General features: G+C 35.9%; 1 protein-coding gene across 2 annotated transcripts in view; it reads left to right on the plus strand.

Moving 5' to 3' along the window:
* Positions 1-21403, plus strand: part of MPP7 (MAGUK p55 scaffold protein 7) — an 80619-nt gene extending 59216 nt beyond the window's left edge. For both annotated transcript variants that reach the window (XM_063303478.1, XM_063303479.1), the window contains exons 11-17: positions 93-157; positions 12605-12775; positions 17281-17361; positions 17961-18054; positions 18698-18806; positions 19290-19433; positions 20341-21403. In XM_063303478.1, the coding sequence (XP_063159548.1) occupies positions 93-157; positions 12605-12775; positions 17281-17361; positions 17961-18054; positions 18698-18806; positions 19290-19433; positions 20341-20520 (844 nt within the window). In that variant the 3' untranslated portion in view covers positions 20521-21403. The remainder of the gene's footprint in view (positions 1-92; positions 158-12604; positions 12776-17280; positions 17362-17960; positions 18055-18697; positions 18807-19289; positions 19434-20340) is intronic.
* The last annotated feature ends 1806 nt before the right edge of the window (positions 21404-23209 follow it).

The following is a 23209-nucleotide window of genomic DNA, read 5'->3' on the forward strand; positions in this document are numbered from 1 at the left end:
AAAAAAACCAGATAACATATTTACTGATACCAGAACAGCAATAAAAATGAAAGAGCTTATGTTTTCCTTCCCCTCCTCAAATTACTTTATAGGAGACTTACATTAAGAAGATCAGATATACAGATTCGGCCCTCGAAGATTTCAAATAAGAAATCATGTAAGTCTGTCACTGCACAACTTGCTTTTTGCATTTACAAATTACTGACATCCACACAATACAGGTGTGATGCTATTCATTGCTTAGGCCCAAACCTCTCTACTAGTGTAAGAAAAATTGCTGTTTTTGCTGCTTATACCAGGCCTTAAATACATGCTTTCACTGTGGTAAAGAAAATAATAAAGCAGATGTAGGAAATAGACTGTTTCTTTAAACATTTAAACAGTTCTATTAGTGGATCACTTTTTAAAAAAAATTTCAGGTTAATTAATTTCAATTCCAAAGATTAACATTCTGTAATTTAATCACTGCCTAAATTGCAAATATGCATTATTTTTAAGTACTATGTTATGATAAAAATATTTATCACATCTAGAATCATATGATCATATTTGTGTCTCAATGTTTCATTTTAGTGACATGTGTTATTAAGAACATTATAAATAAATGATGTTTTGTGGCCACATTTCCACTATTCTTCTTTTTCCATGCTGGAATCAGTAGAAATACTTCAGTGAACTAAACATACTGTTTCCTCAAGTTTTTGTTCTTTATTGGGAAAACATTCAATGTCTGAAATAACCTTCGGTTTGTTATGTTCTCATTCTCCTTAGGACCATACTCAGCACCTCACCAATTTTCATTTTGTCAGCATCCAAGTATGATGATAGGATATAAGAAAATTAGAGGTGGAATTGTAGTAGAAAACATAAGAGATGGATGATTTGATGAAACTGAGAATGCTATGCAATAAAACAAATTCTATGAATGAATAGATATTTTGAGATCAGTGGATATTTAATCCTATATTCCCCACAGTATCAGAATAAGGAATAAGTAAATAAAAACTTCTATTAATGTATGTGTGATGCCAGGAAAGAGCGGTGATGACACCAGCATATCAAACAGTGAAGCCTCTAGCATTTGTCCAACTATTACTAATGTTTCATTAAAATCCTGGATTTGAAGAAGTAAATGGTGCTGATTTTCAGACAAGGTAACAGAGTAACCAAGCCCAAGAACTGGCTAATCACAAATTTGTGGAAGGCACAATCAGCAGAAAATAGTTTCAGAGGCTTGTCAGGCATCATCAAGCCAGTTAGCAGATGGCTAACTCTATATGTTTCATATAGTAGCACCTAGTATTTAGATTCATGTATGTAAATATGTGGTGTCTCAGTTGCATGTTATCCATTGGATGCTTTCTCCTGAGGACTCCTAAGGATTATTCAGCATGATAATCCTTTCTTTTTGGAGTGGTTAGTCTAGATTTCATGTGCCCTTTAAAGAAATAAAAACATTTCAAGGTTTTGCCAGATCTTATTTCATGAGTGGAAGTTAAATTCATGAGGTGGCATTCAAACAAGATGTAATATATGTTATTAAATCTGAATAAGTAGAGTGCAACCAAATTTGTATGCTGGCAAAGCTATAAAGTTATAACTGATAGCAATACTTCTATTAAATTTTACAGTCTCCTAATTCATTCTCTTTAATAAAAGTGATCTCACTTTTTATAAAAAGTTTCTGTCTTGTCCATTAGCAAAATATATTCTTCCTGTTATCTCAAAGATGGTGTTTTCCTCCTGCCATTGAACGAGATGGTCTTGTCACGATTACCATTACAGCAAAATGGTTTGGGCCTGACACCTTTTCCCCTCCCATTTAATTAGCACCATGCATTGCCTGACTGTTGAATTTCAGTATTTTTTTCATAAATATTCTCCTTTTAAAAAAATAGCATTTTTCCTTTGATATTTTCTGGCACGGATTGTTTTTATGGAATAATTGTAAAGTTTATTTATATTCTGAAAACATTTTACATATTGTTGTCACTCAGTTGAACAATGTCTCTAAAGATTTTTAAAATTTGTTGTCTAGATCCTAAAGTTATACTACAGTCTGAAAGATCTGTTTTTAATGTTTCGTGTGCACATGCTCTGGATTGATTTATGAACCTTGTGGATTGATACTCAGTAATACAGTGTATTATAGATTAATAGACACTGTGATTTTTCATAAAGTTTAGTGGGAAAAAGTCATGCATCACCTATGTCTTCCAAATGGTACATATGTAGGAAATTCTTTAGTCATTCTGAAGCACTCCCATATTGGACTGGAAATGTTCTTTGTTACACCTATAGAATTACCTGTCTCATCCATTGGAAAACATTCTGATTCTAAAAATAAATGGTTAATTTTGTACCAAGGTCTATTTAAATAATGCATGGGATATTTGTTTAGCCACGTTCTCTTTTTCATTTCATTTTTTTTCCCCTTTGGAAAAAAAAATTTTTTCCTACTCATTCTAACAAAATGAGCTCCAACTTACAGCAATAGATACATTATTGACAAATGTCAGTTAACATTTCACTGACGGTTGTAAATATGGAAATGATAAATATATTTCATAGAAACAGGTACCAAATTCAGTGTTCACATTAATATAATTGTATAGCTCAGGTCCCTGTTGAGAACTGTTTGTATGACTGGCCCTGAGAAGTTTGAACATCTTATTTGAATTCCAGCTAATAAAAGGGGCAGCTAGGTAATGAACTGATCACACAATTACGTAATTGAAGGCACCACACACTCGGCGTATTAGTTTACCATTTCCACCAAAAAAATTAGCTGCCCTCTTTTTTGCTTCTGTCTCAGCTGAATTCTTTGTTAATGGCAAATTTAACAGGAGGTTAGCATTTCTCTAGTACTACCCGTCCCACAACACATGTTACATCAATTAACAAGCGTAAACTTTGGGAACCTACGTTCCAGTGAAAACTACTTCCAATTATGTTCTTAATGCATTCTCAATGCCACTCAGTTATGTTTTCTTTTCAAGTTTCATTATTATTTGCTGAATATATTATTTTAAATAAAACATGTCTGCTTGTTTGTTTTTTTGGCTCTTCTAAGCTGAGGAGACAGTTGAGTGTGGTAGGTGTCTTTCTCCTGAGTTTTAAATTTTTTACTCTTCCACTGTGTTTTCAGTCTGTGTAATCTTTTTGCCTCCTATCTTCCCCTTTTTGCTTTTCAGAGAAAATTGAAGGTACACATGTAAGTTTCCCTGCTCGGTGGTAGAGATGGCTTAAAAGCTAGATTAATTAAAGCATCTCTACTTTAGAAGCAATTAGAAAATTAAGTACTACCAATAACAGCATGTTTAGTGATTCAAACTAGTTATTTAGCTATTGCAGTACAGTTCCAAATCTGAGTTGTGATGGGCTAAGGAGGTTTGAGCAGGTTGCTCATGTGCAAGGTAACATGTATGCACGAGGATAACTGTGGGGTAAGGCTTGGGGTTATTTGGATATAACCCATTGCCAGATGTGCCTTTTCTATTTGTTAGTCCCCCCGTATTTCTCTTCCCACATAACAGTGCTCTGGAAAGAAACATCTGCCTGCAGAAACATGTTTTGGTATATGGGTTGAATTTGCAGGCTTTGGCTAAATTTGTGGTAATTTATTTGAATGTTACAAAATAAACATAAGATAATAAACAGGTGCGTTCATTCAAAACATTTCAGTGGGACTAAAGATTAAGTCAGTGCTATCGCGTGATTCTAAAATATTCTACTTCATGTAAGAAAAAAGTTTTTTCCATTGCAGATTTCAGCGACATAATTTTAGAATCTATTTTCTCAGTATACAGATTTGTTTTTCTTATTTCCTTTGTAAACTGCTGTGCTGCTGACATTTGCAAAATACTTATAACCATTGCAGGTCATTGAGTTCACCAAACCAACTATTTATCGTAATTAGAAAACTATAACTTGCTTTGTCAAGAGAGCTCTGGCATATTAAGATAAGCATGAAGATGTTTTGGATTGAGCAAATGGGCTGTATGTTCATCAGAAACCCTTTCTGTCTGATCCATTGAGCCAAACATAAAACCTCTTTGATATTCTTTGTAAATATTTTTATCTTTGTGCTTCAGCTACTGCATTTTTATCTTCCATAAAATCTAAATAGAATGCCTTTAATTTTTATCATGAAAAGGCAATAAAAACGTGAAGTATGCATGTTGCTGTGTTCCAGAATCTCTTGCTCAACTGTAGAACAATATACTGATTTATTTTTAAACAATGATATATTGAAGGCTTTTCATGCTAAGCTTTGTACAGTTGTCATTTTAAGGTAACTCTTCTTTTGCATTTATGGCTGGGCTTCTAACTATTCTGCTTTATTTCTTGGCTTTTGTTCTGTATGGTTTTACACTTCATCCAGAGGAAGTTGAATATGCTGGTCACAACAGTGGAGCCCATATAGGTGAGCAGTTGCTTACATAAGACTCTTTTCTTTCTCAGCTTTTTCCTGGATGGGCCACAAATTTGCAGGTAACAAATTGGCATCACTGCATGTTGTGAAACTGTTAGATTAAAAAATGGCTCACTGGATTTGACACAAAGGATCTTCATACTAACAGTAATCTATTTTACTAACTGAGAAATAAGGAAATTACTGAAATAATTGTGTTTCCTTTAGTTTCATTTGTGAAGAAATTGCTTTAATTTTCTTTAGAATTATACAGGATATTATAATATGTATCCTTTCAATTAGATTTGAAAAGATTACCCAGCATTTTGTGACATCTAGAGGGAAGAGCAAGTTAGCCACTATTGGACTGGCTCACCTTTGCCCGCCTATTTCATGAAGTATTTTCATTGGCAACTCTTTCAACATTATGCTCAATACCATGATTGTTTTGATGTGTATATTAGAAAGATGTTAGGTTTGGGTATAATATAAGAAGAATTTAATTAGAAGCATGAAAGGTCTCTTAAAGACATACACTTTTAAAAACAATGATTCTGGCTTACTTACAAGTCTGTTGCATTGCACATTAGTCTGTGAACCAGAACATGAATTTGTACTATATGAGGAATAATGATGAATGCGATTTTAATGACTATATCCCTAGTAATAACAATTTTAGGTGATTAATCTCTGTAGCAATGATGTAACAGAAAAATTATGCAGGATTAGACTGGATATAGCAATTTAAACAGCTTACATAAAGTAACACCAACAAATGAAGAATGTACACTGCAGAGGGACTTTTTTGTCAATTCAGTATCCTTAGTGAGTTGACACACCACTGCTTCTGGCCCAGTACTTTGTTTGTATGCCAGACACAGTCAAGATTAAAGCCATCATACAATTAATAAGTGAATTATATATAAATGCATAAGGAACTGGGACTATGTATCCCAAAGTGTACCTCGGTTTCTCCAAATAATATATCAAAATCTCGGAGAAAGTAGATTCTACAAGGCGCCACAGCATTATGCCTATCCTGGTGTTTTGTTATGATGCAAGATGCTGTCAAACATATGATGATAATACATTGTGTGAGTCTCTGTTTGCAAGATGGCAGAAAGTTCATGATTCTCCCATCCTTTTTGTTTTTGAAACAAACTTTCCAGACAGGGTGAAGAAGAAACTGGAGAAGGTGCTGTGCTTTTTGGTCATTTCTGCACCTCACTTCATTTTGATTACGTAACAATAAATTAGCTGTTAGTCCTGTTTTAGGCAGCATATAGGATCACATTTGATCAGGTGTGACAAGAAGAAGCTACACCAATGGACTGTGGTTAAGAGAAGGGCTTAATCTGTGGGTATTAGTCAAATGACACTCTACACCCAACTACAGTGTAGCTTGACGGATTGTGCTTCCCTGGTCACTGTAACTGTCTGAAGATGTAGAGGCCTGTGCAGTTGTTCAACTGTTTGTCACTGTAAATCAAACTGTTTCAAGAATAATTCATTTGAATGACTGTTGATATTTGTTTGCATCCTAACTTAATGATCCAGTAGGAGGGTTCTACACAGTGACTAGTCCATGTACCATATATTATTGACTTAGCACAATGGATAAACGTTCCACATTTGCCAATAAGGAAGAAAGGAATGTTTTGTTCAGTCTTTTGCACGCTGAAAAATCTGTTCCAAAGAGCATGGTAATAATCTAGAACAGTGTTGGGCTAGATGGACTATTTCATAGGACACCATAAAATAAAACAAAAAGAGGCTGCTTCCTCAGTGTGTCTGGTGTAAGTTTCCACTGGATAGTAATCCCATATAAGGACAGAAGGGGTTCTTCCACTTGGAAGGAAAAAAAAACACCCTTAAATCTGAATACTTTCATAAGATAGGTAGATAGGTTTGTTTCCAGGTGAACTTCATTCTCCAATAGGTACATGCCTATGGCCATATGGCCGTGATCGTATTTAGGCATTAGAGATAATTTCTTCTCCCAAATAATATCTATCTTCTCACAAGCTGAGATATTTACAGTGTTGACTCTCATTTTTCTTCTTATTAAAGTTTGTTAATATTCGAAGCAAAATTATTTTTCACTTGCATTACTTAATACTCAGAGAGAGACAGAGTGTGTGTGTGTGTGTGTGTGTGTAAAACTGTGGTTCCATTTCCTATTATGAAAAGTTCCGTACATGTTACCTTTTTGTTTTATCTGTGTACATTTTTAAAAATGCAATTAATGCACCACCTTTGACTCATTGTAGAGAATATTTTATAAAGATTAAAACTCATGTCCTATTGCTAGATAGGTAAATAGATTTTACTGTTATATTTGTGATGATTGTTCCTAAAAGTTAGGCTATTACCTATTTTAAGTATAGATAATTCAGAATTCATCAAGTCTGTATTCACATTTTAGTTTTGTAAAGATACCATATCCAGCACAAAGCATTTTTTTAAAAAGGTTGAAACTATCTATCTATCTATCTATCTATCTATCTATCTATCTATCTATCTATCTATCTATCAAGTTTACGTAGCCACCCATCTCATGGATATGACTCTGGAGGAGATACAATAAAGCAGGTAAAGCAACAGTTAAATATAAAACAACAATTGAAATCTGTTGTTTATAAAATTTACTTATAAAATGAGGAACATAATATCCTAAGACTTAAATTTCTAGCATGAAATCTTAGAAGATAGCTTTTAAATTTGAGTGCTTTGTGTTTAATGCTCTCAAATTTGGAAGCAACTTTTTTATTTATTCCTGGTATGGGGTTCAAATGTTTAAGTTCAGCAGCTCCCCTGCAATAAACTGCATTTTAACAGAGCTGGGCATGTTCAATTCATTGCTTTGCTGTGTTTGGGTACACTTTCCGTAATGGAAGACCAAAATGTCAAGCGTGCAAACTGCTATTGGTGATATATTATTTGGGGTTTGTGCATGCGCTATCTATGTGCATACGTGCACACTTCAAAGGATTCTTGAGATCTAAGCTGTAATCCCAAATGGCATCCTTTCTAAAGCTGTAAAATGTTTAGTCTTGCTCCATATCTGTTCCTAGTGTCTGAATTATTCATAAAGCATTTTTTAAAAACCTCATTGGATGTATTGGCTGTGAAATGTTAGTTGAAAAGCAGACATAAACATTCTGTAAAACCTGTTGTGCTCTAGGCTGCTGGAGAAATGGGGCCCAAGGACGAGATTTCTGCATATAGGAGCTGACTTTTCAGGGCCTTTCATTGATGTTCTGTGGGACAAAGCCCCTCAGGGAATAGTTTGCTTTTCCTCGGCTGTGCACTTTAGAACTGGCAGTGAGCCTAAACTTGCAGCAGTAGCTGTACTTTCTGGAAAGTTGAGGCCAAATGAAAAAGAGAGACAGAACTTTCATGCTGGGACAGAGACTTATTGGATCAAATTGTAGACATTTTTTTTAAAGTATAATTGCTTTGCTGCTGAAATTTGGATGGGGTTGGCAAGAATACCCTTTTTTCTCAACAATGCCTCAGGAATCACAGTACATCATGAAGTAACATCAGAAAAAAGGCACTGTGGAGAAGTGCTACTTAAGTTAGTTCCTGTTTGGGTGATTTTACAATTTTATTTCCTCCGGTTGATTGATTGATTGATTGATTATGTACTATCAAGTCAGGGTCAACTCTTAGAAACCATATAGATAGATTTTCTCCAGGACAATCTGTCCCCAGCCTGGCCCTTCAGGTCTTTTGGTGGTGTACTCTTCGCCACTGTAACAGATTTCATCCATCCTGCTGCTGGTCATCCTCTTCTCTCCTTCCCTTACACATTTCCAAATATTATAGACTCCTCCAGGGAGCTAGGTTTCCACATAATGTGTCCAAAATTTGATAATTCAAAATTCAAGTGAGAACTCTGGATTGATTTGTTCTGTGATCCATTTGCTGGTTTTTGTTGTTTTTTGTTTTGTTTTGTTTTGGCTGTCCATGGTATTTTCAGGTCAAAAGCATCCATGGTCTTTCTATCCTGCTTCCTCAAAATCCAAGTTTGCCCTCATAGTGTCACAGGGAAAATCACTGCTTGCACAATTCTGATCTTTGTAGGTGTCCCTGTCCCTCCTGTTATGTTGATTTCAATTTATATTTCATATTTCTGAAATGTCTCACCCAATCTGAGTACATGAGGCAGCATTTTCATCTCAATTTTAAAACAAAGGAGGATATATACTTTCCTTCTTTCCTAGACCCTAGCATTACACAAAGGATTCTTGACTTATACTATGTGCTGCCCCCAACTGAAGTCCTTTCTTTTTCTCTGTTTAAGTGAATGACAGACTGATAATTCTCTTCTGTGTGTAACATTGCTTTTAGAGCACTGTTGAGTGGCGGGAACACTTGGCCATGTTCACTGACCCTGAATGATCTTAGCTCCTCTGAGGAGTGGTATTCATTGCATTTATGTAGAGTAACATACTCATTTTTCTTCCACAAATGTCTTCCCTATGTTAATAACAAGCCTTTTGCTGGCTTTAAGATGTGACACCTTCACCAGGTCTTGTTTGTAAGTCTCCAATATCCATCAGCTTAAGCTGTGTTTCACCAGTAAATACTGTGCCACTTGAACTTCTGCTGCATTGATTTGGCAACAATAGATTATTCAGTAAGTTTACTTTGCAGGTATTTTAGTGATTAAATATGAAGCAAGCCTATAACTATCAAGCAAGTAAGTGTCTAAAGACCCTTGTGATTTCGATGGACACAAATCCAACAAAGAAAGAAATGCTCAAATACATATTAAAATTTAGTAGGACCCTGGCTGTATCTGTGACAGCTACTTTTCTCTGCTGTCGTGATTTATTAAACTGCAGAGGTTTTCCCATGGCTGACCAAATAGGAAATTATTTTATTTTAGAATTTCTCCAAAGTAGAGCCTACATACAGGTAGTCCTCATTTAACAATGGTAATTGGGACTGGAATTTCCATTGCTAAGCAGCACAGTCATAAAGCGCGACGTCACGTGACCGTACTGCATAGCAATGGAAATTCTGGCACTTCTGGTTGCCAATGTTAAGTGAACCATCGCAAGTTGTTAAGCGAGGATGTCGTGTGGTCACCAGTTGCGACCTCCTGCCAGCTTCCCCATTGACTTTGCTTGTAGGAAGCTGGCAAAGAAGATCGCAAATGGTGGTTATGTGACCACGGGGACATCGTGACCAACGTAAGTATGAGGACCAGTCATAAGTACCACTAGTTCAGTGCTGTTGTAAGTTCAAACAGTCACTGAATGAGTGGTCGTTAAACAAGGATGACCTGTATTTCTAAAAGCCATAATGTTATTTGCATTTTCACAATTACCAGAATTAAAATGTTAACATTCTTTGTAATCTCCGTGCATCACCTTGATAGTTTATGCCTGGGCAAATCAGTTCTGTAACGGATCTGGTTCTGTAACATTCTTTAGCTAGGGTGAAAAAGCAAGAGCTCCAGTAAATCGAGCCTGACTGCCAAAATCTCTTCAGCTTTTTCCACAACACTGTTGAACACTGAAAAGCGTTCCTTTGTGGTCTGTCTGCTCCAGATCTTTTTTTCTCCCGTTTCTTCTGTCTTCTGGATTTCTTAAAGGAAGGTAATTCAGTGTTTTGTCCCTTCCAAGTTTCTTTTGGAGCTCCTTAGTTGTGTTGTGGTTTGTTTTGTGGCCATATTTTTTTAAATGCTGCAGCTTTCCCTCCCCACAAATGGTCACTATAAGTGCCTGTTTTGTCTTTGGGTCACTGCATCGGAATGTATATCCTTGCCAAAATTTCATGCCACTATCCTGCCTTCACATTTCTCTGGGAGAGCAGCCTTTGAAGCAGTCAATGTGGATTTGAGGTGCCCATTCTTAAGTATTTGGTCTAATCTTTACTTAAGCCCTTGTTGCCCCGATATCTCATGAAGCTCATGATACTGAAACCATCAAAACTGAAGTTAGGATCCTTGTCAGCACTGTCATTAGTGGTCTCTCAGAATAGCACCATTCCAAATACATTTGGCCCCATAGCACTACATTACTGTGGCTGTTCCATCTTCACAAGGTTTCATCTCACGCAGGATTTCCTTGGGATCAGAATGCTTCTGATAACAATGTGTTGACAGTGTCTAAACCACTACCTGATCTAGTCTGCTCAGCAATATCTACAGTATACCACATACTTCCTTACCAGTGGAGATCATTGCCATCATATGTGATAACAAATTTGGGTCCCAGTTGGGGAGTGGGTGGTGTGTATATTGCAAGTCTTTGCAGATTTCCGACCTTTAAACAGTCAAGGAACATACAGGCAGACCTTGCTTAATGACTGCCATGTTTAGTGACCGTTCGAAGTTATGACTGCGCTAGAAAAATAATTGTACAACCAGTCCTCACACTTATGATTATCACAGTGTCCCCACAGTCACATGATCGAGATTTGGGCACTTCACAACCAGTGGGGGTTTACAACCCTCGCAGCATCCTGTGGTCACATGATCACCATTTGCATGCTTCACAGCCCGATTCTGAGAAGCAGAGGCAGTGGAGAAGCCGGCAGTAAAATTGCAAGTCATGGTCATATGACATCTTGCTTAACAACTGCATTGCTTAGCGATGGAGTTTCCTGTTCCAATTGTGGTCATTAAGTGAGGACTACCTGTAATCTCCACATCAGTGTCCTGAAACTTCTACCAATTTCTAGCAGTCTGTCACAACTGGCTGTAGACTAGTTTGGAGGTCAAAAATATATTGTGGAAGAAGATGGCAAGCCATCTCTGCATTATTGCCAAGAAAATAAGCTTATTGGTGTAGCAATCAGGAACTGAGTTTGATTTGAAAGGGACTTTTTGTAAAACATTAACAAATATTCTGGAAACTATAGTTAATTAACTTCATTCTGATCTTAATGTTTATGGTTTGCTAACTGGTTTGAAATCCCCTGCTCACCTTGGAAAATTGTTTCCTCTCACAGCATACTACTTCACACCAGTATATCCAAGTCAGAAGTACTATTCTTAGGTATTTGGTTGAACAAATGAAACAAAGAACAGCATTTAAGAGCAATACATCTAAATAACTGTTGATTATTTATATTGACTATTCTAATTTTTTACTCCACCTATTTTATTTTCAAAACAACTATATTGCATGATATGATTGTTTTTCCTTAATCCTTCTTTATACCATGTTTAATGAACACATTATGATTTTCTGTTAAAACCTGGTTATTGCTCTGAAAAGATTGCATAATTTTTAATGGAATAAAAGACCATGGCATTATTAATGCCTTTCTAGAAATATGTATCATTTTGAACCAGTGTGGATATCAACTATATGAACTTTTCCATGCATGACAGCATATATGTAGACGATCAAGCTGTGTCCTATTAAAGTATTCTATGTATCTTGCAGTTATTTATCACCTTTCTGGGGATCTGTTGGTTTAGGGTTTTTTTTTTTTAGCAAATTCTGTAGAGTTGAGGGCCATAGTATGTTCTTGTTTTCAGTGCTTAAGAGAAATATGCCTCAGCTGTGAAACTGAACAAATCTTAGAGAACCTCTCTAATTTTTATCTACAATGCATATTTATAGAATTAGTGCTTCAAGAAAAAATAACTGGGTAACCCAAATGAGCTGCAATCTTCTTTGGAAGCAGAATGGAATCTCCGAAGTATTTTCTGATTTGACAACAGATTAAAAAAAAGTCACAGTAATTTCACTGCCCTAATATATGATTTTGCAGAGTGGTAGGTGGCAGTATTGCAACCGAAACTCCCCATGACCTGAGTTTGATCCCAGCGGAAGCTGGATTCCCGGGTAGCCGGCTCAGGTCAACTCAGCCTTCCATCCTTCTGAGGTCGGTAAAATGAGCACCCAGCTTGCTGGGGAAGGTGATGACCGGGGAGGGCAATGGCGAACCACCCCGCTCTATAGTCTGCCAGGAAAACATCGCGAAAGCGGCATCCCCCCAAAGGGTCAGGCATGACTCGGTGCTTGCACAGGGGACCTTTCACCTTCACATGATATTTGGAGGAATAGAAGCAGTGTGTGTGAGTGTGTGTGTAGAAATAATGGTGAAAAATATAACAAAAATAGTAAATGTTTTGTTTGAAGGGTCATTTGTTTTAGGTGGCCTGCTTCATTGGCTAGTAATGTTTACATTTGCTTTTTTTTTTTTTTAATATAACTACAGCTGGTTTTAGGAGAAGTTTTCGCCTAAGCAGAAAGGACAGAAAAACAAACAAGACAATGTATGAATGCAAGAAGAGTGATCAGTACGACACCGCAGATGTCCCAACCTATGAAGAAGTAGCAAAATATAGGCGGCAGCCTAATGAAAAATACAGGCTTATTGTCTTAGTTGGTAAGTTTTAACTCCCCAATTAAGAGGTTAGGTCAAATTATTGAACATTAACTGTATTGTTTCCAGATTTATTTCAATTTTTTAAATTAATTTACCATATTTGTTTTGTTTTTAAATTTGCAAAAATTTCAAAACTTGAGCAAAAATAGTTCTATGTGGATGTCAGAAACATTGCCTGTAAATTTCAGCCTTGATCCATCCGTTACAATCTCCTGCTTTTAAAAAAATTAAACAAATACAGTAATTGAAAAATGTAGTAAATTAGCAAGTTAAGATAACGGTGCTAACAGTTTTCTTCTTAAAGCTTTAAGAGACGTCTGAATATTAGAATTTCCACAGAAAGGGTGTTTCATAGTTTTAATTGCCAACATTTAAGGTCCTGCTCTATACTAAGCATTTCACTATCTGAAAATGTTAATTTCCAAGTTTTCCAGCAACATATAGCCTTTTCATTACAGCCCTTATGTATAGTTTATGCAAAACGGAAGTGCTGGACTCCTGCCTAAGAATTCTGAATTCTGTTGCCCCAGGGCTTCAAATAGTTTCAGAACCCCTAGAGAATTTCTCTACTTCTCCTTTCCCTGGTCAGATTCTCTTGTTGCTGTATCCTTGTTTGTTGGTGGTCATCTTCACCCTTCCTAGAGCAGATCTTCATTTCTGTTTGCCCCATCACCAGTCCAGTCCACCCACTGCTTCTTGAACACAGTAGCACATGACATCATCATCCGCCCTTTCAGTCCATCACATATACACTGCCTGCCCATGTTTTGAAGCTCTACTTCAGAACTGCTGTCTTCCATCCTAAGCCTCATCTTAAGCCCTTCCAGGCAGATGGTCTGCAACACTTCTTCCTATCTAGTGACAGCCCCAGCTCCAATTAGCTACAGCACCTGGCATATACCCTTCCCTCATGTGGCTGGTTGCCCCCACTCCCAATGCAGCCATTTCATCCTGAGCTGTTAGTTTGCATGTTCTTCACTGGTCAGCCCTTGCCACCACCTCTCTTCCTCCTTTTCTTTGTTGTTGTTTTCATAATCATCTTGTGGTTGATGCAATGATAGCTAGTTAAGTCAATGAATCTTCCTCACCCCCCGTTTTCCCACTTCCTCTCTTTGCATCTCCCATCTCCTGGGGGCACCCTTTCAGTTTCTGACCCTGTTGGGTAGGTCATTCTCCCCTTGCTTTCCCAGACTGTAAAGCTTCCCTCCCTTTTCTTTTTTGCCTCCCAAATATTTTACGTTGGAGCATAGGCATACTGAAACAAAACTAGAAAGTTTCATTGAATGCTCCTTTGCTTCCACAAAGCTGAATCATCAGTTCTTCCTTCCTACAAAGTTTCTCTAGTCCCAAGATAGAACATAGAAGCAGAGAACATCCTCTTTGTTACCATTTAACAATGGTACAATAATGTCTTTTATTTGTTTTATGTAAGCTGGCTAGACTCTCTTGAAAGTGAGATGGGCAGTTATATGCAATGAATGAATGAATGGGTCTGTGATAGTGTTGAGGAAGAGAATGTGAGAAGGGGTATGAAGACATCCATGGGTGCAAATATCTGGGAAAGCAAAGGAGAAGCTTGGCAACTGGTTAGGTGGAAACAGTCCTAAAAGGAAAAGGCAGACACTGGAAGACCCACCCACACATGGCCCTGCCAGGGGAGTCTTGCCTTTCCTCTACAGATGGAAAGGGCAAGAAACAGGATCAATCAGGACCTGTGGTGCCTATCATCTGAGCACCAACCCACTGCAATCCAGACTGGAATTTTAAAAGATGGCTTCAGGAACCTCTGGGAACTTAAGCTGCAATATGGAATTGCCTCTACCCTCTTAAATTGTCACAGCTCACTAAAGGGACAGTAAACCATGAGCCAATCTGCCATGTTAGGTAGGATTCCTAACCAATTTAAAAAAAAAAAAAAAAAGCACAGAGCAGCTTTTGTACTAGCATTTTGTACATCAGTTACTCTTTCCTTAAAGCTTTAGAATGTCATTTTCATGTAATTTCTGTGACTCAAAACTGCTAGGGCTATGTGCCAGTAATAATATTCTCTGTTCTTGCATAAATTCTGAAGCTCAGGAATGTAACTTCATAATAAACAACACACCAAATTGTCTATACTAATGCATTATTTATATAAATAGGCTGAATCTGAAGTTCTTTCAGATACCAGATCATTCTTTACTGTGTTTTTAAATTACCCAAATTGTTCTGTCATAACTAAGGGAGGACTCCTATCTGCCTGTTTAGGTAGGGGCTCTGTCCTGTTGTGTTTACTGTTTCTATATTCTCCTTATAGCTAAAACCACTGAATGTTCAAAACCAGCCATTTGGGTTAACTGAGCTCCATACATGTGTTCCAGAACATTGATCCTTGAGTTTTATCAATTACAAAATGAAGCATCAGTTGAGAAGCCTGTAGCGTTTTTCTAATAATAAGAGCACTGTCCTTTAAGATATGTTCTCATACACTGAATTTAAAATAGAACTATTTTCAGCTCTTCTAGTATTTGTTGCACTACATTTTTGCTTCCTTCATGAAAGAATATAAGCCAACCCTTCATTAGTAGAATTTTTCCCATTATAAAAGTTGCAAACCAGAAGAAATATGACCCTCTATCGGGGACTATTCTAAACTGTAGTACTGCTGTTTTTATAAAGCTTATACTCAAGGGGACACTTAAAATCAGTTTTTAATGAACAGCTTTGCCATTTTCTAATGCACAAATTCAGGCACCCGCTACTGTGAGCAAGAATTTGTGGATTCCACTCAGCAAGTAATAACATGGTTGAGTTGCTTTTACACCTATATCAACAGAGCCCTGTGAAAAGTGTGATAGGTAGACTTTTTATAACAAATCACATTTGCTAACTCTAAGAACTACGTAGAAATTTTATTTTATTTTGGAGATAATAAATCAAGTGAAGAAAGTGTGCCTTTATAGTAACAAAAGCAGTTCACAAATTTATTGCAGACCCAGTCATTTTGATGTTTTTTCTCTTGGTATTAGAAAGAGCTTAAGTCTGGCCAATTTCATAAAAGTGTCTTGGGTAAACTGTGGAAAAACTGGCAATATTGATAGAGGCGTGGTACAAATGATCAGATTTAAAAGCTTTATGTAAACTAGTAGCAGCATCCAATACGACGTGTGAAGTAAGTTTAATATTAGTGCCAAGGAACAGAAGGACAGATAATTAAATTTTCACACAGTTGGTTGAGGCAAAACTGGATTGGATTTTTTTGTTGGAATCTGCTTAAGAAATAATTGCCTAGCTATTTTTAACCAAATTTAGTATCCTTTACAGAGCATAGACTCTTTATAACATGATTTCAACTTTATTTTGCCCTGTTTATTTAACAAGAACATTCTCATTTTTAAAATAACCCTGAGTAGCCTTACTGTTTTCACTGTTGGTCTACAGAAAGCACATGCCTGCTTTTCTGCACATGTTCTGTGCTTCTGTATATGTAAGGATTCATGATCTTGTAGTTAATTCTTAGCTGATTTGTTTAATTATATAAAGTATCTTCTTTCTGTGCTTCTGGCCTAATCTGGGGACATCAAGGAGGAGGGTAGCTACTCCCTTGAATCCAGGGACAAGAGAGAGGGCAGGTGAGCAAATGGGAAAAATGATAATTGCTCCTTGTCCCTTACACCACTGGAAATTTGTTCCAAACAGAGTAACTAGAGAGGGGAAAAAATACCATAGCAGGAGCTAAAGAAAGGCTGGAGAGAGGAAATCCATGAAATAGTAATCCTATCTTGATTGTCAATGTGTATGAGGGCGCCTTGATCATCTTATCAGGATCCACAGGGCCCTGCATCTAGCTGTGGCTGAAACGTATCATCATCATCATTAGATTTTTATGATACATGTAAAGTTGTTTAGTATTTCTCAGTAATGCTTTTTCCTGTGTTAATCTTGCCTAAATTATAAGCAACTCTTGTATAATTTGGAGTTTTGTTTAAAAGATTACTTAGTCTCCCTCGGAACATTTTCATCTAAGCACAACAAGTAGATGAATTAAATGCATTCCTGAATAGCACACAACTTTTCTTGAGGAAAACCAAAGATTTTCTGAAACAGCATTTTTCCCCAAAAGATGTAATCACACATTGCTATTTTAAGTACAAAGTATGGTAGATATTAAATATACTGGAGAAAAAAAGAAGGATATAATGTCATGAATTCTGAGATTAGTACCAGCTTAATCTCCATATTCCGTCAAGATTCTTTTTTAACATTAGTCAATTGACCATGCAAGCTTGTGTTTCTTTGGCAGCGTACATGACAGGCGATTGATTTCAAAGATAGTTAAAAGCCAAAGTTTGTGAAACCCACAGACTTAGACAATCTCTTTAGATATCCACATAGTGAATGCTGAAGATAGTGGAGTTGTTCCAATAAAAATGTTTTTGAGTAACCTTTTGCATTACTAAACAGAAGGTACTATGTTGTAATATTAATAGTCAGAACAATTGATTGAAACACATTTAAACTTTCAGGGCCTGTTGGTGTAGGACTGAATGAACTAAAACGGAAATTGTTAATCAGTGATACTCACCATTATGGTGTGACAGTTCCACGTAAGTGAAAAAGTCCACTCTGTCCATTCTTACTGTATGATTCAGTTTCACTTTAATTAGCATAAACATAATCTGCTTGGAGTTGAATTTGGATAGGGATAGGGATATCTGAATTAAGTTTTTTTTAAAGAATATTTCATTTGATGAGGAATGTAAATAAATTGGCTCCATTTCTCCAGAATTGCATGGGTGGAAGCAAGCAGAAAAAGGGCTTTTTCATGCAGGGAAAGCAAGCGTGGTACTCACGATATGCATTCTTCTTTTGCCAGCCTTCTTCCAGCTATGGAAATAACTGGAAAGGGGATCTGATAGCAGAGTTAGAGTAGATTGAGCATTCAAATATAATGGGGTTATTGCTGTTTGATATAGAAAGTGCATGACAGCAAGGAAAGGATATGTACCAACCAAAACCCATTCCAGATTTGTATTTGTGGAGGGGAAACGGAATTCTTGTATTTAATTTTTGACATGCATTTCTGAAAGTTGAATTCCGTCTACCTGAATTGCAACAGTTCGTTGGTAATTAAAAGCAGTAGAATAGAGCTGTTTGTTTCCATTCATTTTCAAACTGGTTTTTAATGCTCTTTCAATAAAACCAGACACAACAAGACCTCGAAGGAGCCAAGAAAGTGATGGTGTTGAATACAATTTTATTTCCAAGCACTTGTTCGAGACAGATATACAGAACAACAAGTATGTGGGAAGCAAGAAATTCATGTCATAATATTTTTGTGCTATTTTGCATTGCTAATGTGAGATTGTTTCTTCATCTCAGTGTTATGCCAGATGGTAGAGCTAACTTGATGAGAATCCTTGGACGCCAAGAGCATAGTTTAAATTTCAATTGCTAGCATAAACCATATGTATTGTGCTCAAGTGGGCAACCTGAACACTGATGGAAATACACTATATTTGCCATCATTTGAAATCAGGTATTGTCTAAGGACAGATATGTAGTGGTTTCAAAAACAAGATGAATCTATCAGAAGTTTCTCTAGATTTAAAGAGCGTTTTTGAAAATAGGAAAGAATTAGATTTGTTTTGTGTTCAGTGTATATGCTGTGCAGGCTTACACTAATTGTTCTAACTGGTTTGGAAGTTGGGCAGATAAACTTTTGGGACAATTTGAATTTGAGATACATATTTTGTAATAATTACAATTTTCATTCAGTTTCTTTACATCTGGGTTTCTTTAAAACATGTTACTGTCCACATGATCCCTTGAGCCTTCTGTGTCAATGTTAAGATAACAGGATGCCTTCTTAAAAAAACAGATAAATAAGACATATGAAAATAAGATTTGTAAATGAAATATTAAATATTATTTTTATTTCAGATTTATTGAATATGGAGAATATAAAAATAATTACTATGGTACCAGCATTGACTCAGTTAGATCTGTTCTGGCAAAAAATAAAGTTTGTTTGCTAGATGTACAGCCTCATGTAAGTAAGCAATAAGTTATTTAATTTTTCTACCATTACACTAATATGATCTGCACTCTATTAAAAATTCAAGGGGAAAATTAGTGGCAAAAGAGAATTGTTAATGTCCTAGCAGTTGTACCTGGAACTGTTAGCAGAGTAAAAGTGTGGACCTGAAGATTAAAATACTATCTGCTTAGCATAACATCTTATTCAGAATTGCATCCCCCCTTATTCATAGTTCTATGTTAAGGATATTGTAATACATAAGAAAAAATGACTAGCGTTTCAAGAAATTCTGCAAAGAATCATTTGAATGAAAGACTGTAAATTTTACCAAACAATTAAAATGCTACGTAAACTATACCTAATAACAGTACCTTTGGGGAATGACAGAGAAAAAAATGAGAGGAATGCCAGATAGAAACAAGAGATGACTTGCCTTGTTCAGAGTAAATACATTTTAAAATAAGCATGCTCACCTTAATTTTTTCATCTCTCTAGACGGTGAAGCATCTAAGGACATTGGAATTCAAACCATTTGTTATATTTATAAAACCTCCATCAATTGAGCGTTTAAGAGAGACACGAAAAAATGCCAAAATAATCTCAAGCAAGGATGAAAAAGCTGCTGCCAAGCCTTTCCAAGTGAGTAAATTTTGCTTTCCTAGAAATGTGAAAAATTGCCCTAAGTTTTGTACTTTTCAGACTTGGTTATCTAAAAATACAGAACTTGGACAATTCCTTTTAGTCCATTTCAGCCATGGCTGCCAAATAAAAAGTGTCTTAATTTGGAAAACTGTGATTCTTTTTTCCAAATTTAAGGGTGTTCCTTTTTTAAGATTTCTATCTTAATTTTATATGGCTACATTCAGTTTTTCCAAAAACAGTGACATAAACATACTGAATGAACTGTAGAAAGAGACCTAGGAATCTAAAAGGAAGGATTCTTTGGATTCCTCTCAAACTTCCAAAAATAAATATTGTGTCCTACTGAATCTCTTGCTTACAGCAGACATAGTCTTAGGTAATACACAGCTCAGGACATCATTCATATAAACGGTTTAAAGACATTTTTCTACTTCTGTTTATAATACACCGGCATTTTAAAATTATCAGTTAATGACTGATGTACAAGAGAATGGGGAAGGTTTGGAAGTTGGACAAAATAAAGTTTTGAAATAATTTGAATTTGAGATATATATTTTGTAATAATTATAATTTTCATTCAATTTTTAATGAACTGTTAGAAAATGTCGAACTTCCATCCTAAATTTTTTATTTATTTATTTTCTATCCTGCCTTTATTATCACATAGCAGAACTGAAAGATACAGTGAGAAGAGGGCATTGATTCTCCATCTGTGGCTGCTGAAAAGTAATTATTGGAATATTTACAGCAGGGGCAGTATATGGGAACTTACCCTACATGTGTGGAAATGCCTTCCAGTTATGGAGCCAGATTTTTATCCAAGATATAAATTATAATTTCCTGTAAGTTTTATAGTTCTAGGAATTGATTTGCTTCTCTTGACTAATCACTTCTCTTTATTTAGGAAGAAGACTTTCAAGAAATGATTAAATCTGCACAAATTATGGAAAGTCAATACAGCCATCTTTTTGACAAAGTTATAGTGAATGATGATCTCACCACAGCATACAATGAATTGAAAACAATCTTTGACAAACTGGAGAGAGAAACATTTTGGGTCCCAGTCAGTTGGGTGCATTCCTAACGCTACACAAACGTTTCACAATACTTTAATATGGTACTTAGTTGGGTCTGAGTGGACATACTGTTGCTTGGGTCCTTTTCTCGTTATGACAAGTTAGATACACGTTGCAGTAGAATGTTGATCTTATTTTCTGTGGGTTAGTAGAGTTCTCTAGGCAGCAGAACACAGCAAAGCCTTATTTTTACTGGATTCTTTCCTTATTTTTTTAAAAAAAATTATCCTCAACTATTGTAATACCATCTTTCATAAATAATTTGCACTCTACCATGACATTTCCTTTAAGCTAAGGTTTGATAGAAGATCTTAAGATGAGAGATCACTGCTAATACCATATATAGTTTTTGTTAGCACTTGAAAATGTTATAACTGGAGCATTTTTTTGTTAACGATGTAAGTGTCCAATACTGATCTATACACATAGAATGCAAACTGCTCCTCTACATTCAGCTTGACATTGAGCAAATTTAAGTTACTTTGGTGGAAAAATTATCTTAGATATTTTCAACAAGCAATATATAATATTTTACATCTTACGTATTTGTATATTGACCTTTGGTGGGATTTAAGACAATGGGACAAGCTTGAGATGGTTTGAATAATTCTTATATAAGAATAAGATGATGTGGTGGAGGATAGTAGCCTTTGCAACTGAGTCAGTTGTATAAATGTATTTATATAAATACTTGATTAATTTAAATATATATCTTTCTAAAGCTGCCTTTGAGAAAAACCTACAAGCTATGTTTCAGTGTGAAAACTTGTGAATCATTCCCATTTTACACAAGGCCATGTAGTTAATACTTAAAGCTGTGTTCTCTGAAATGCAGAAAGGAACTTTAAAAATTTCCTTGATTTTCTGTTAACACCAAATACGTTACTGGATAAAGAGAGATACGTGTTTGTGTCAGTGAATCTGTCTTAGCAATAGCATGTGATGGTGATGCTTCATAGCCTTAGCATGCAAAGAGGAAGCCCAGTTATTTTACGCTAACATATAAAAGTGTTAGCTGTCTTATAGGAATATGAATATATATATATTCATTTATATATATATATAAAGAGATTAGATTTTTAAAATATTTCTTCTCAATGCAAAGGTCTCTGTGATTTGAAACACTGGCTTGACAGTTCAACATTCCATGTAAATATTTTAGTTTAGACACAGATAACTCACCAGGCCTTGGCCAAAGTAGTGTAAATAGGTGGTTGCATTTATGTTTTCAAACTACATTACACAGAGGAGGTGCCAGCAACTACAATGTAGTCTTGGAAATCTACACCAGTTTGACACATCCTGTAGCTTGGCACTGAACATATGCAATGTACTCTTCAGTGGCTCAGGTTTTTTTGCATTTGATGAATTAAGTATGGTTGTGTTTCAGTACCGTTTAGTTTGCATGAAAATACGGATCGGGATTATTTTTTTCGACTAAAATGTTCCATTTTTAATTTCTTATCTGATTACATCACTGTGGTTCTTCTAACTATTAAGTCCTAAGTATCTTTGATTATCAGTGGATACAACAATATCCAGAGTGCAAAAGTGCCTGGTATCTGCTAATGCCTACATTTTGTTTATACGATGATCCAAAGTGCTTCTTTAGAAATAGATTTTTCTCTTTAGATACAGCACGAAAGGCTATGCTTAAATTGTTCTTGGTTGAGAATAAGGAAGCATTTAGCATCTTATTACCGAACGTTACGATAGCCCAGAGGATCTCTAATGCTAGGCACATAAAATATATCAACGTTGTGTTCTACTAGTGATAGTGGAAATTATTAATCTGTATGAGATTCCTTTGTTCTCTGTTTTGAAACAGAAATTAACATCTCAGTAGCTTGGGTGGAGTGGCCCAAGTTTGTTGTGGTTTTGACACATTTATTTTAATGAGAATGTAATTGCCTTGGTCCAAGAGCACTGGTGTCCACAGACCTTTCCATAAGTGACAGTTGTGAAATTTTTTTTTAGCACAGTGGAATCCTCGATGCATGCACATCTGGACTGTGGCGCTTTGGATCATATACTTAGCATGGAGAGGTTAGAATAAATGACAGACTTAAAGTCAGTTTTGCTAACAATGAGCAAAGTTTTATAAGGCGCAGCAAACTGTATTGCATGGTTCTTAATACTGTGTTTTTATATTTTAAATACAAATATCTGTATTGTATTTTTTGCTGTTTTGTCATTGTAAAACAACGTTAAACTTTTTATACTGTTGGATTCATAGCAATACTTGAAATTGTCATCAATTTTACTTAAACTGATGATGTGCCTGAAATACAACTCTATCACCAGAAAACAATAAATTATTGATACAAGTTTACTCAAGAAAATTTTCTTTTTTAAAAACACAACACCTATTTTCCTGGAATTCAAGTTGTCCCACTTAATAAAATTGTATAAAAGTAAAATTACATTTCTATTAGCTATGTAAAGGTAAAGGTTTCCCTTGACGTAAAGTCCAGTCGAATCCGACTCTAGGGGGCGGTGCTCATCCGTTTCTAAGCCTTGGAGCCAGCGTTGTCATAGACACTTCCGGGTCATGTGGCCAGCATGACGACACGGAACGCCGTTACCTTCCCGCCGAAGCGGTACCTATTGATCTACTCACATTTGCATGTTTTCGAACTGCTAGGTGAGCTCTGTTAAAATAATTGTAATGAATTAAAAAAATGCCTAGATTTCAGC

The sequence above is a fragment of the Candoia aspera genome, chromosome 4, assembly GCF_035149785.1.
Source record: "Candoia aspera isolate rCanAsp1 chromosome 4, rCanAsp1.hap2, whole genome shotgun sequence".
Taxonomy (NCBI): Eukaryota; Metazoa; Chordata; class Lepidosauria; order Squamata; family Boidae; genus Candoia; species Candoia aspera.